This window comes from Panthera leo, chromosome F3 (genome assembly GCF_018350215.1).
Source record: "Panthera leo isolate Ple1 chromosome F3, P.leo_Ple1_pat1.1, whole genome shotgun sequence".
NCBI classification, from domain to species: domain Eukaryota; kingdom Metazoa; phylum Chordata; class Mammalia; order Carnivora; family Felidae; genus Panthera; species Panthera leo.
In genome coordinates, this window is record NC_056696.1 from 44892434 (window position 1) to 44907899 (window position 15466).

The window sequence follows — 15466 nt, forward strand, 5'->3', positions numbered from 1 at the left end:
TTACTTTACTTTCATATATTTATGCTCTTTTCAGACTTTTTCTTGTGGTTGACTTCTAGTTACATAGTAGTGTGTTCAGAAAAGATGCATGGTATCACTTTGACCTTTTTGAATTTGTTGGGGCTTGTTTTATGTCCTAATATGTGTCCCATTCTGGAGAATGTTCCACATACACTTGAAAAGATTGTGTATTCTGCTGTTTTAGGATGCAGTGTTCTCAAAATATCTGTTAAATCCATCTGTTCCAGTGTGTCATTCAGAGCTGTTGTTTCCTTGTTGATTATCTGTTTAAATGATCTTGTCCATTTATGTAACTGAAGTGTGAAAATCCGCTACTATCACTTATGAATGTTTAGTTCTTTTCTATTTGTTATTAACTTTTATGTATAGGGGAGCTTACATGTTGGGTGCATAAACATTTACAATCGTTATATCTTTTTGTTGGATTGTCCCCTTTATTATTTCAGCTTCTGCTGAAAAATGCCCTAGGAGCCTTATGGGTTTTCCCTTGTATGGGATTTTTTTTTTTTTTTTTTTTTTTGTCTTGCTGCTTTAAAATTTTTTTTCTATACCCCTATGTTTTGCCAATCTAATTACAATATATATGTTTCTGTGGGTTAGCTTTTGTTTATTTTCTTGGGGGTTCCCTGTGCCTCCTGGATATGGATATCTGTTTCCTCCCCCCCAGATTAGGGAAGTTTTCTGCTATTAATTCTTCAAATAAATTTTCTGTCCCTTTTTTTTCTTTCTTTTTCTTCTGGGACTCCTCTACAATGAATGTTGTTATGTTTGATGGAGTCATGGAGTTCCATAAATCTATTCTCTTTTTGCATAATTCTTTTCTCTCTTTTGTTCAGCTTGATAACTTTCCGTTGCTTTGTCTTCTAGGCCATTATGTTGTTCCTCTCCTTCTTCCAGCCTGCTGTTCATGCCACCAAGTGTGTTTCTGATTTTGTTTATTGAGCCCTTTATCTCTGCTGTGTTATTCCTTATCTCTGTATTAAGGGTTTCACCCATGTCTTGGATTTTTTTTCTTAAGTCCAGTATCTTTAGATTTGTTACATTAAATTCTCTATTAGGTATTTTACTAATATCTGTTTCACTTAGATCCATGGCTGTGGCATTGCACTGTTCTTGCATTTGGGACAATTTCTTCTGTTTTCTCATTTTGTCTAAGTTTCTTGGCTTACTTTTCTGTGTTAAAAAAGTCAGCTACTTCTCCTGTTCCTGAGGGTAATGGCCTTATGAAAAAGAGGTTCTCTCATGCCCTGAGGTGTTGTGACCCCGTTTCCCCAGGCCTGGCACTTCAGGGAGTGTCTCCAATATATGCTATGTGCACACTGTTGTTGTGTCCTGACTGCTTTATCTTTCCGGTCACTCATCTGCAGAGGCTCTCTTTGCCTGTTGTGGGCAGTGTTTGGTTCCTTGCCTGAATGTGGTAAGTTTTAACTTGGTGTATTCTGGTCTGCTTGTGAAATGAGACTTCTCAACATTGCTGCTGGAATCCAGCCCCACCTCCCTGCCCCCTGCCAGAAACAAATAAACAAAACAAACAAACAAACAAACAAACAAAAAACCTCCCAAGTTGGGAGATGTAGTTTGGGCTGGGATTTGATCTGGTCTTTTGTGGCTGGGGGCTGCCTGCTCTGGGACTGAGGCAAGTGTGACCGGGAAAGGTGGTTCCACCAGAGCATAGGGACATAGGGCTTGGTGTAAGCAAGTAAGATAGCAAGTGTGAGCCCTGAGCTGGTTCCCACAGTTGACCCTGTGTTAATGTTGAAGGGTGGGAGAGGGAAATGGCACCTGCCAGTTCCTTTGTTTCCAGAGGGGTCTCTGTGAATGCTCCCTTTCTGCAACATGCTCCAGGATGAGCAAATAACCTCCCCACTGTGTGCTCCAAGTGCTCATCAGATTGCTGTTTCCATGCTGTATGTCCACAGGCTCTTTGCTTGCCTTATCTCCAAGAGCAGTCCCAATGCCCTTTGATCTCTTCCAGACCCAAGCACACTGACCTTTCAAACCCCAGGCTTTAAGCCTCACTGGTTGCAGGAACTCACAAAATTTGTCCCCTCTCCCTTTCCAAGCTAATTTCTATGGGGATTTGTTTTTCCTGTGTGTTCCTCTGTGTGTCAGTCTGCCTTTCACCCTCTCTGTGACCACTACTCCCTTACCACCTCAGTGGCCACAGTCCATTTCTTCTCAGTTTGGGAGAGAAACCTGCATCTCTGTACATCTTACTTCTCCAATGTGGCCTATTCTGTATCTTTAATTGTGGAATCTGTTCTGCCAGTCTTCAGGTCAATCTCGGGGGTATTTAGGATGATTTGATAGTTATCCTTATGGGATGAGGCAAGCCTAGGATCCCCCTACTCTGTCACATCTTCCTCCTTCCATTGCTGGTGTCACCCTATTAATACAGGTTACTTCTTTGTAGTTCCATTACTGTTTTCTTGACTAATGCCTATTATTAGACATTTATTTTGCTATATATATGTACCAAAAATGTGTATATCCACTCACACATTCTTGGAAAAAATAAAACTAAGTAGATTCATTGGTGGAAATAAGAAAGTTGATATAAATATTTTGTCACAGTTAATATAGATGAGGGTTAGAAAACCATAAATATACTGAGATCTGAGACCATTTACTTACTGAGAAGAATGCACTCGGGAGGAGGGAACCAGCCACCCTCTGTACAGGTCATCACAGTCTGCTCATTTTGAAGACTGTAGCCAGCATGGCAGTTAACTCTTACAGATTCACCTTGTATGTATTTTACTTCTTGTTTTGGGTTATCTCCATTTTTCAAATGATTGAAAATACATTGTCCTAAAAATCATAAAAATAATAAACAAAAAATTTTTAAACCCATAAATTCAGTGAAAATAGCAAATTAAAAACTATTTGTAGGGGCGCCTGGGTGGCTCAGTCAGTTGGGCGGCCGACTTCAGTTCAGGTCACGATCTCGCGGTCCGTGAGTTCCAGCCCCGCGTCGGGCTCTGGGCTGACGGCTCAGAGCCTGGAGCCTGCTTCCGATTCTGTGTCTCCCTCTCTCTCTGCCCCTCCCCCGTTCATGCTCTGTCTCTCTCTGTCTCAAAAATAAATAAACGTTAAAAAAAAAAAAATTAAAAAAAAAATTATTTGTACAACATTTAAAATGTAATGCATAAGTATCCAAAAATAAAGCTAATACCAAATGTTGAAAAACAAAAAAATCAATAGTCAATACTATTTACTTTCAGTATTTATAATTAAGGTATGGGTAAATGATATAGGTATTTTCAAAAAACCTCTAACTTTATCTCTAATAAGATTTTAGGAAGAGCTCCTTATAAAAGGAAAACCTCATGTTGGTATTTTTGCTCATAAAATTCATCCCTTGGCCTTCTTTTTGTCATAGTAGTCTTAATTGTACTCACTTACATGTCTGCTCCCTCCAGGATGTGAACTATTTATACATATACAATTATAACGGTTGACTTACTGCGGCATGGTACTGCTGGTGACCATCCTTCTTTTGTGCAATGAATATATTCCCAGGGCTCTTGTGAAGCAGTCACAAAATTGGTCTTACAGGAATACCAGTATTTTTTTCCTACACGTACTGGAAAGTCTCGTCTATAGATAATTTCATAGTATAGACTACCATGTTTTATTTGTGGAAAATCACAACGATTCCCTTGGAAGAAAAACAAAACAAACAAAACCATTATAAATAATGTTTTGCCTTAATAAAAAATCAACTCGAAAATGAATTGTTTCATGGGTGAATTCTATCCTTTTATTAGCATTATTTCATTAATCGCATCAGGTTTTCTAGGACAAGAAAAGTTATAAATTTCAGATTTTTTCCACATTTTTGAAGCTTTCAATATTGAGATCAAGTGTTCATTTAGTCTTATTCCTTTTAAGTTATCTTCTAGTATTTTTCTCCACTGCTTTTTGACGAGTTAGATTCTTTTCCCTTTATCCTTGGATGAATTTCATCATGATACATAAATATGAGTGTCATTTAACAATCATTCTACCTTGGGCAAACTTCAGTGTTTGGATTTGCAGGAATTAAGTTTTAAAGAACTTAAATACATTGTTGTAAAATTGTAAAGGAGAGATTTGAACCCTGGTGGTCTGATTTCAGAAAAACTTTGGTTATCCACCTATTAGGTGTTTCAAAGTGTAGCAATTAGGAGTTAAGATGGTGGAGAAGTAGAGGGACAAAGATTTCCCTCGTCCCTCAAACAGCTGTATTGAGGTCAGAACACCTGGAACACCCAGGAAATCTATCTGCAGAGTGACAGAAAAATCTGCACAGGTGGAGGGAGACAGCTTGACGGGACAGAGGTGTGTCTATGCGAATTGGGGGAGATAAAACATTATGGGCCCGGAGGGAAGGGTTCCCCCTCTGTGGAGAGACAAAAAGGAGAGAGAGAAACTGTGGATTGTGGTATGTTAGGACAAGAGGAAAACCTCTCCAGACCACGGACTAGAAATGAGAAATCTAGGGAGATTGCTAGCGTACTTTGCAAACAGCCTTAGGAGCTGAAGACTGCAGTTTTCAAAAGTGTGTGCCATCCTGTGGAAGAAATCTGCTTCCACGTGCATGCACTTGTGGGGAGGGGAGCCAGCCCCAGTGTAGTATCCCATCTCAGGGGCACAGTGGGGAGAATAGTCCCCTCCCTTGAGTACTGTGGAAGAGTGTATATCGCCTCCCCAAGGTTAAAAGACCCTGCATGTGCCTGCCATATGGGCAGGGTGGGGCAGCACTATCCTAGAACTGGTGCTGGGTCCTTTAAGACACCAGGTTTTGAATCCCAGCCTAGCACCTAAGAGGCATGGGGGAACTGTGGGACAGGGCAAGCCACCTGCCTGAGCTACGTTGTGAGGGCTGCCTAAACAGCATGGTTTAAGACACCCAGTCTGGGGAGGAGAGATTTGGGTGTTGCCATTTTTCTCCCCATCACCAGCATGGTGCGGCTTCAGGGAACAGAATAGTGGCCCCCTGTGGAGGCCGACCCGCTTACACAAAATCTCACCCCTCAGTGGATGGCAACTACTTATCTAATGGCGTAGACAACTATCCTGTGGTATTATATATTACTGTGTTGCCATTTTCTTTTCTTTGTTTTTCCTTCTCTACTCTTTTCTATATTTTTCTTTCTACCTCTTCATTTTTTACTCTGGAATCAGGCTTAAACTTTCTGATTTGATTTTTGGTCAATATATATACATATATAACACATGTTTTATACATATAAAAATATATTTATGTTACATATTAATAAATTAATAATAAATAATAATAAATTAACAATATAATAATAAATAATAAATTAATAAATACAAATTATATATATTATAAAAAATATATATTATATATATGTATTTTTTCTTTTTTTGCTTTCTCTGTTTCTGTGTCTGTTTAATCAGGCATTTTTATTCTATTTTTTTTACACCTTTTCTATATCTCCATCTTTATTTTCCTTTTGCTCTCACTGGATTAACCCTTATAGTTTCTCTGATTTGTCTAACAATGGTGTAAACATTCTACCAGTATGACTAAGGAGAAGCTTTGTAGAAGACAGACGAGTGGGGTAGAGCGGCCAAAGACGCAACAACTGAGTGCACGCAACACACTCTAAAAACACTTCCCGAAACGCCAGGCCCTGGGCCAGTGTATGACCCCTTTTTAATATAGTAATTCTCGTTGGTGCAGGACAGATAACAAACCATTAAAACACATAAGAGACACAAACCTGGCAAAAGTGATGAAACAGAATTCTCCTGAAAAGAAATTCCAGGAAGACAGCCAGAGAATTGCTCAAACCAGATATAAACAATACATCTGAACAAGAATTTAGAATACCAGTCATACAACTAATAGCTGGGCTTGAAAAAAGCATAGACAACAGCAGAGAATCTATTGCTGCAGGGATTAAAGACCTAAGAAATAGACACAATGATTTAAGAAATGCTACAAATGAGATATGGAAAGGAAATTACTAGACCACAAAGGGCAATAAGAGACCTAAGTGATTCAATGAAACGAAATAATATCTATATCATAGGAGTTCTAGAAGAAGAAATGAGAGAAAAAGGGCAGAAATTTTATTTGAACAAATCACAGCTGAGAACTTCCCTAATCTGGACAAGGAAACAGGCATCCAGGTCCAAGAGGCACAGAGAACTCCCTTCAAAATCAACAAAAACAGGTCAACACCAAGACATATCATAGTGAAACTGGCAAAATACAAAGACGAAAAGAGAATTCTGAACACCTCTAGGGACAAATGGGCCTTAACCTAAAAGGGTAGACACATAAGAGTAATAGACACACACACACTACCAAAACTCAAAAGGGAAGAAATAGAAACTTTGAACAAACCATAAGCAGAGAAGATATTGACTCAGTAATCAAAAATCGCCCAACAAATAAGAGTCCTAGGGCAGATGGCTTCCCAGGAGAAGTCTACCAGACACTTAAATACCTATTCTTCTCAAGCTGTTCCAAAAAATAAAATGAAAGAAAAGTTTTCAGGATCATTATACGAAGCCAGCATTACTTTGATTTCCAAAACTGACAAGAACCCACTAAAAAGGAGAATTACAGGCCAATATCTGATGAACATGGTACTGATCATGGTACTGAACATGGTACTGATGAACACGGGTACAAAAATTCTCAACAAGACACTAGCAAACCAAATTTAACAGTATATTAAAAGAATCATTCAACATGATCAAGTGGGATTCATCCTAGGCTGCAGGGCTGGTTCAATTTTTGCAATTCAATCAACTTGATATATTACCTTAAAAGAAGAAGGATAAGAACCATATGATCCCGTCAATAGATGCAGAAAAAGCATTTTCTTAATAAAAACCTTCAAGGAAGCTGGGATAGAAGGAACATACCCTAACGTCATAAAAGCCATACATGAAATGCCCACAGTAAATATCATCCTCAATGGGGAAAAACAGAGAGCTTTCCCCCGGAGATCAAGAATACGCCAGGGATGTCCACTCTCACCACTGTTGTTTAACATAGTGTTGGAATCGTTAGCCTCAGCAATCAGACAACAAAATGAAATAAAAGGGATTCAAATTGGCAGAGAAGTGAAACGTTCACTCTTCGTGGATGACATGATAGTCTACAAGCAAAACCCACAAGACCCCACCAAAAAAAATGCTAGAGCTGATACATGAATTCAGCACAATCACAGGATACAAAATTAATGTACAGAAATTGGTTGCATTCTATATACCAATAATGAAGCAAGAGAAAGAGATATCAAGGAATTGAACCCATTCACAAACGCAACAAGAATGATAAAATACCTAGGAATAAACCTAACCAAAGAGGTAAAAGATCTGTACACTGAAAAAAAAAAAACAAACCAGAAAGCTTATGAAAGAAATTGAAGAAGACACATTGAAATGGAAAAACATTCCATGCTCAGGAATCAGAAGAACAAATATTGTTAAAATTTGATACTACCCAAAGCAATCTACACATTTTAGCAATTTCAATCAAAATAGCACCAGCACTCTCCAGAGAGCTAGAACAAACAATCCTAAAATTTGTATGGAACCACAAAAGATCCTGAATAGCCAAAGAAATGTTGAAAAAGAAAACTAAAGCTGGAGGCATCACAATCCCGGACTTTAGCTTGTATTACAAAGCTGTCATCATCAAGACAATATGATGTTGGCACAAAAACAGACACATAGACTAATGGCACAGAATAGAGAACCGAGAAATGGACCCACACATATATGGCTAATTAATCTTCAAAAAAGCAGGGAAGAGTATCCAATGGAAAGAAGACAGTCTCTTTAGGAAAACGAATTGGGAAAAGTGGATAGCAACAGGCAGAGGTATGAAACTGGACCACTGTCTTAAACCATACACAAAAATAAACTAAAAATGGATGAAAATCCTAAATGTGAGATAGGAAACCATCAAAATCCTGCAAGAGAAAACAAGCAGGAGCCTTTTTTACTTTGGCCGCAGCAACTTCTTACTTGACATGTCTCAAAAGGCAAGGAAATAAAAGCAAAAATGAACTATTGGGACCTCATCAAGATAAAAAGCTTCTGCACAGCAAGGGAAACAATCAATAAAACTAAAAGGCAACCAATGGAAAGGGGAAGGTATTTCCAAATGGCATACCAGATAAAGTGTTAGTATCAAAAACCTATAAAGAACTTACCAAACTGAACATCTGAAACACAAAAAAAGGGCAGAAAAAATGAATACTTTTCCAAAGAAGATATCCAAATGGCAAATAAACACATGAAAAGATGTCCAACATTGCTCATCATCCGGGGAATACAAATCAAAACCACATTGAGATACCACCTCCCACCAGAGTGTCTAAAATTAACAACTCAGGAAACAACAGATGTTGGCAAGGATGTGGAGAAAAGGTAACCCTCTTGCACTATTGGTGGGAATGCAAACTGGTGAAGCTGCTCTGGAAACAGTGTGGAGGTTCCTCAAAAAATTAAAAATAGAATTACCTTACGACCCAGCAATAGCACTACTAGGAATTTATCCAAAGGAAACAGGAGGGCTGTTTTGAAGGGGCACAAGCACCCCAATGTTTATAGCAGCACTATCAACAATAGCCAAATTATGGCAAGAGGCCAAATGTCCATCAACTGCTTCTTTATCCAAAGAAGATGTGGTATATTTATATATATTGAAATACTATTTGGGGATGAAAAAGAATGAAATCTTGCCACTTCCAACAATGTGGATGGAAGTGGAAGGTATTATGCTAAGTGCAATAACTCAGTCAGAGAAAGACAAATATTATATATTTCACTCATATGTGGAATTTGAGAAACTTTTCAGGTGACCATAGGGGAACGGAAGGAAAAAAAATACAAACAGAAAGGGAGGCAAATTCTAAGAGGCTCTTAAATAGAACAAACTGAGCGTTGATGGCGGTGGGGGGCTGGAAAGATGGGGAAAATGGGTGATGGGCATTGAGGAGGGCACTTGTCAGGATGAAAATGTAAGTGATGAATCAAGGGAATCTACTCCTGAAGCCAAGACTACTCTGTATGTCAGCTGACTTGCCAATAATTAAAAAAAAAAAAAAAAGGATATTAATTAAAGCAAACACTCCACTGAGATTTTTTTTCAAAAGTTATACAAAGGGGGTAAAATTAAAGTAGGTATTATTATTATGACAGGCTTGAATCTCTTTGCTGTTTTCTTTCATCTGGGTACACTTAAATATGTTTTATGCTTTTAGAAGGTCATCTCCGAAGCAAATATAGTATTTCATATATGGTCTGAGCAGCACTGGGATGGGCAAAATTTAGAACAGCCTCATTCTACCTTGGATTTCTATCAATACAGGGTGTGGTCTCATTAACAGTAGTGGTGGTTCTGTCATAGTTTTGACTCAAACTGATCTCAAAATTGATTAAAATATTCACCAATTTTTAAAACTCTTTCTAATCTGTCTGTACTTGTACATCTGATTCCTTTGACCTAAACCCAGGATCACTACTAAATGTCACGTTATTAGATTCAGCCTAGCACAGAGAATCCTTTTTGAATGATGAATCTGTGCTAATGCAGATTCACTGTCATGACCCCCTGAACAATTCCACTTGTGAATTTGTACTGTGTTTCCCCTAAATCATTAAACTATCTGATAACACAAAGGAGTAATGAAATAGGCTTGAGAACAAAGTCCTGAATCTGATACTCAGGTAAGTTTACTTAACGAAATTTCAAACACTCTCATAAACCATCTAACTGGTCAATTTCCCCATCTTGTCCACAAGAACTTCATAAGGCCCCTTCTGGAATAAACTTGGTGAGATCCAGATCCAGGTGGGCTGATCTACCATTTCCATAACCCACCATAAACACGATTAAATATTTTCCTTATGGAAGTGGTTCAAGATGGAGATGTAAGAGATCCTGAACACACCTCTTCCCTTGGACACACTGAATCTACAGTTATATACAGAATAATTTTGTCTGAAAAAAAAAAAAGAAACCCTCTAAAAACTAGCTGAGTGATTCCTACACACTGGGCAAATGAGAAAAAGCTCACATCAAAGTGGATAGAAGAAACAGATACAATCTGACCCTAAACCTCATCCCCAGCATGATGACCCACAATTGGGAGGGAATTCAAAACCCCAAGCTTCTCCCTGAGGAGTGAAGTGTCTGAGCCTTACATCTGGCACCCCGATTTTAATATCTACACCTGACAGACAAGCCCCCAAAGCATCTAGCTTTGAAAGCCAACAGGGCTTGTGTCCACAAGGACCCACAAGCTACAGCTAAGTGAGAAACAGCTCTTAAAGGGTCCACAGTCATGGACTCACCCACCCCAGGGTCCAGGATAGAGGAAGCCACCTGAAAAGTGCCCAGACTTTCTGTGAAAGAGACTTATTTGCCTACCTTAAGGCTCCGCTCTGAGGGGTAAGCATTTAATTTAAAACACATCTAGGGGCTTACTAAAACTCTCCTCAAAGATAGACTCCAGCAGGCACCATCTTTATACTCTCCCTTGCCTCTTTTCAGCTCACTGGTATCTCTAGGAAACGAGCTTATGTTCTCCTCAGACACCCTCTGAGTTTTACAGCTGCCACCCAGGAGATACCGCTAAATCATATGGCTATGGTGGCTAGTGGGTCCTACAGGACTGTAACAAATAAAGAAAGACTTATTAACAGGCCACCACTCTCAGGGCACAGGAGAGCACCACAGACTGAAGCACCTATCTTTTTCTGTTAAAGTCCTATGAGATTAATCTTTTTTGCTGAGGCCTAAGGGGCAGACTTCTAATTAAACAGACAACTGAGGGCCAACCATAATCCTCTATAGGGAACTTGGAGGATAGGCACTATCTTCAGGTCCTCCTTCTGCTGTACTGCAGGGCACTGGTAACTCTTAGAGGGAAATCTGGACAAAGATCTGGTGCCCCAGTTTCTACCTCTGTTGCACTGGATTATGTGGCAGCCACCCAGGGGTCATTCCTTGATCTGATGGCCGGGGGGGGTTTGTATTCACGGGCCCCATGCGATTGTAAGAAATGCAGAGACAGTTCAGGGCTAGCAACCACACCAAAGGCACACTATAGCTACAGACTGAACTATAATCTCAATATTTCTACGAAATGCCTGTTGGCCTTTCCTGTAGTTTTGGCTTGAGGAGCAGACTTCTGGTTTGGCACACATCTAGGGTTCTACTTAGGTGTTCTCTGGGGACAGAAGCCACTGGAGGCCATCTTTGTGATATTCCTCTGCTTCCCTCTAGGTCAAAGGTATCTCTAGGAATGGAGCTTATACTTTTCTATGGCACCCTGGCTTCTGTGTCAGCCAGCCAGGGTTTACCTCTAGACTGCCTGGCTCTGGTGACCAGCTATGCTTATGATTGTGGGTCCCACAGGACTGTCACAAATGGAGAAAGTTCTCAACCAGATACCACCCAGTGCACAGAAGAGAGGTAGGAGACTAAAGAATATATGTTTTATGTGAAAGAGGCCTATTAGCCTATCTTCATAGGTGAGGCCTGAGAAACAGGCTTTTCACTCAACAGACAACTAAGGGCCAACTGTAATCCTCTCCAGAGATCTCCAGAGACCACAGTTATGTTTTTGCTGCATTCCAGAGTGTTGGTATCTCCTAGAAGGGTGCTTATACACACATCTGGTGCCCAGTTTTTGCATCTGGTGCCCTGGGCTTTGTGATAGATGTCCAGGTATTGCCCCTTGATCTCCTGCCTCGGTGGCCTCCAGGGCTTGTGTTCATGAATTCAAAGAGATGATGGCAGATAAAAGAAACAGTTCTGAACTGGCTATCACTCCATTGCTCAGTTCAGAAGGAGCGGACATCTCCCAGTCTTCCCTTGAAAGGGGTATATGTGCATACTTTAACCTTTGCTGCCTGAGGGCCTGCCTTCCAATCAGCCTGAATCTAGGTGCTGACTGAGACCCTTCCTTCTGGGACACTGTCAGGTCTTGACAAACTCTCAACTACTGGGAGACACTAAAAATAATACTGGCTAATTATACAATCACAAGACTTGCGAGACATCCATGAACTAGGCTAGGGTTGAACAATAATGATTATCTCCTAAGTGACCCCATTCCTTCAAGACTAGCAGAGGTGGCTATTTTTTCTAATGCACAGAAGCCAACCACAGAGAATCAAGGAAAATTAAGAAAAAGAGGAATACGTTAAAACTGAAAGAACAAGATAAAAACACAGAAAAAAAGCCTTTAACTGCATGAAAATAAGTGATTTACCTTAAAATAAGTGATAAAGAGTTAAAAATAATGGTTATAAAGATCCTCACTAAGATAAGGAGAAGAATGGGTAAGCATAGGGAGTATTTCAACAAAGAGAAAATATAAGAAAGTACCAAGTAGAAGTCACAGAGCTGAAGAATACAATAATCGTACTGAAAAATACAATAAAGTGTTTCAACAGCAGCCTAGAGGAAGTAGAAAAAAGGATCAGTAACTTAAAGGCAGGCTGGGAGAACTCACTCAATCAAACCAGCACAAAGAAAGAAGAATAAAAATGTATAAAGACTTTACACTGATGGACACTGATGGGACAACCTCAGCAGACCAACATTTACACTATAGGAGTTCCAGAAGAAGAAAGGGGCAGGAAACTTCTTTGAAAAAATAGTGACTGAAAATTTCCCTATCCTGGGAAAGAAAATAGACATATAGATACAGGAAGCCTATAGAGTTGCAAAAATGATGAACTCAAAGAAACCCACACCAATGCACGTTATAGTTAAAATGTCAAAAGTTAGGGGCGCCTGGGTGGCTCAGTCGGTTAAGCGTCCGACTTCGGCTCAGGTCATGATCTCACGGTCAGTGAGTTCGAGCCCCACGTCGGGCTCTGTGCCGACAGCTCAGAGCCTGGAGCCCATTTCAGATTCTGTGTCTCCCTCTCTCTCTGCCCCTCCCCTGTTCATGCTCTGTGTCTCTCTCTGTCTCAAAAATAAATAAACGTTAAAAAAAAAAAAAATTAAAAAAAAATGTCAAAAGTTAAAGACAGAGAAAGAATCTGAAAAGCAGCAAGAGGAAAACAACTTGGTACACAGAGAGAAAAAGTTTTCCAGACAAGCAAAAGCTAAAGAAGTTAATCACCATGAGACCAGCATTATGAGAACTGTTAACAGGAATTCTTTAAGTTGAGGTAAAAGGGTGCTAATTAGTAACAGGAAAACATATAAATCTCATTTGTAAAGGTAAATATATAGTAAAATTCAAAATAATCTAATGTAAAGGTGGTGGGTTAGTCAATTATAAAGTTAGTAGGAAGGTTAAAAAGGCAAAAGAAGTAAAAATAAGTATAACTAAAATAATTCATTAAAAAATACACAAAACATGTAAATTGTGACATCAAAAATAAAAACATGGGAGGAGTGAAAAGGTAGAGCATTAGAACACAATGAAAGTTAGGTTCTTTTCAAGTTAAAGTAGACTATTATAAATACAAATTGTTTTATGGAAGCCTTGTGGTAATCACAAAGCAAAAACTTTTGGTAGATGCACAAAAATTAAAGAGAAAGAAATCTAGGCATACTACTGCAGAAAATAAATCACAAAGAAATACAGCAAGAGAAGAAGAAAGGACAAAAGGAATTACAAAAAATGGGAAAACAACTAACAAAATGGCAATAAGTACACTCCTATCAATAATTACTTTAAACGTAAATGTACTAAATACTCCAATCAAAAGATATAGCATGGCTGAATAGATTAAAAAAAAAAAAAAAAGGACCCATCTATATGCTGCCTACAAGAGACTCAGTTCAGAAATAAGGACACATAGACTTAAAGTGAGGGGATAGAAAAAGATATTCCATGCAAATGAAAACAAAACAGTGGCTCAGTCAGTTAAGCACCCGACCTTCAATTTTACTGCAGGTCATGATACACAGCTGTGAGATCAAGTTGCATGTCAGGATCCACTCTGGGCATGGAGCCTGCTTACAATTCTCTCTCTCTCTCTCTCTCTCTCTCTCTCTCTCTCTCTCTCTCTCTCTCTCTCTCCCCTGCTTGTGCTCTCTCTCCCTCGCTCAAAAAAAAACAAAAACAAAAACAAAAAACAATAAAAACACAAAAGCTAGTGTACCTATATTTATATAGGACAAATAGACGTTTTAACACAAAGACTGTAATAAAAGACAAAGTTGGGCATTACATAAAGGGGTTCATCCCATAAGAGAATATAATACCTGTAAATTTTAAGCAGCCAACATAAGAGCACCTAAAATGTAGAGCAAATATTAACAGAAATAAAGGGAAAATAGACAGTAATAAATAATTAATACTCCCACTTTCATCAATGGATAGATCATCGAGGAAAAAATCAATAAGGAGACATTGACGTTGTGATGTTACACCATATGTACTTACCAGACATATGCAGAATATCCATATAAAACTAACAGAACACACCGTCTTATCAAGCATACATGGAACCTTCTTTATGACAGACATACGTTATACCACAAAACAAGTCTTAACACTAAGAAGACTGAAATCATATCAAATAGCTCTTCTGAGAACAATGGTATGAAACTAATAAATCAATTTCAGGAATAAAACTGGGAAATCCACAAATACGTGGAGATTAAACAACATGCTACTGAAAGGGTCAAATTTAAAAAAAAAGTAAAAGAGGATCAAAACTACCAAGAGACAAATGAAAATGGAAATACAACATATCAAAACTTATGAAATCCAGCAAAAGCAGTTATCATAGTACATGCTTACATCAAGAAGAAACCTCAAATGAACCAATTTTACATCTCAAGGAGCTAGAAAATGAAGAACAAACAAAACCGAAAGTTAATAGAAGGCAGGAAATGACAAAGATCAGAGTGGAAATGAATGAAATAAAGGCTTAAAAAATAGAAAATATCAATAGAAATACCAATAAGATGAATAACACTAAAGGCAGAATTTTGAAAAGATAAACAAAATTGACAAGCCATTAATTAGACTCACCAAGAAAAAAGAGAAAACTCAGATATGCGCGTGTATGTGTGTGTATACAAACACACACACACACACACACACACACACACACACACACACCTACCTATATATTATCAGAAATGAAAGAGGAGATGTACAATTGATACCAGAGAAATATAAAGGCCATAAGAGACTACTATGAACAATTATACAACAATAAATTGGACAACATAGAAGAGATGGATAAATTCATAAAAACATACGGCCTACCAAGACTAACTCATGAAGAAATAGAAAATCTGAAAGACTAATTACTAGTCAGGAGATTAAATCAGTAGCCTAAAACCTCACAAAAACTAAAGTCTAAGACCAGATGCCTTCACTGGTTATTTCTATCAAACATTTAAAGAAGGATTGATCCCAATACTTTTCTAACTCTTCCAAAATATAGAAGAGGAGGGATTACTTCCAACTTGTTTTATGAG

General features: G+C 38.6%; 1 protein-coding gene across 5 annotated transcripts in view; it reads right to left on the bottom strand.

Annotated features, from left to right (window-relative positions):
- The window catches only part of CFH (complement factor H), a 223717-nt gene that overhangs the window by 41487 nt on the left and 166764 nt on the right, over positions 1 to 15466 (bottom strand). For 3 of the 5 annotated variants that reach the window (XM_042925935.1, XM_042925936.1, XM_042925937.1), the window contains exons 8-9: positions 3488 to 3682; positions 2656 to 2832 (exon numbers count right to left, since the gene is read on the bottom strand). The exons of the other annotated variants lie outside the window; for them this stretch is intronic. In XM_042925935.1, coding sequence (XP_042781869.1) covers positions 2656 to 2832; positions 3488 to 3682 — 372 coding nt within the window. The remainder of the gene's footprint in view (positions 1 to 2655; positions 2833 to 3487; positions 3683 to 15466) is intronic. 5 annotated transcript variants of the gene reach the window in all.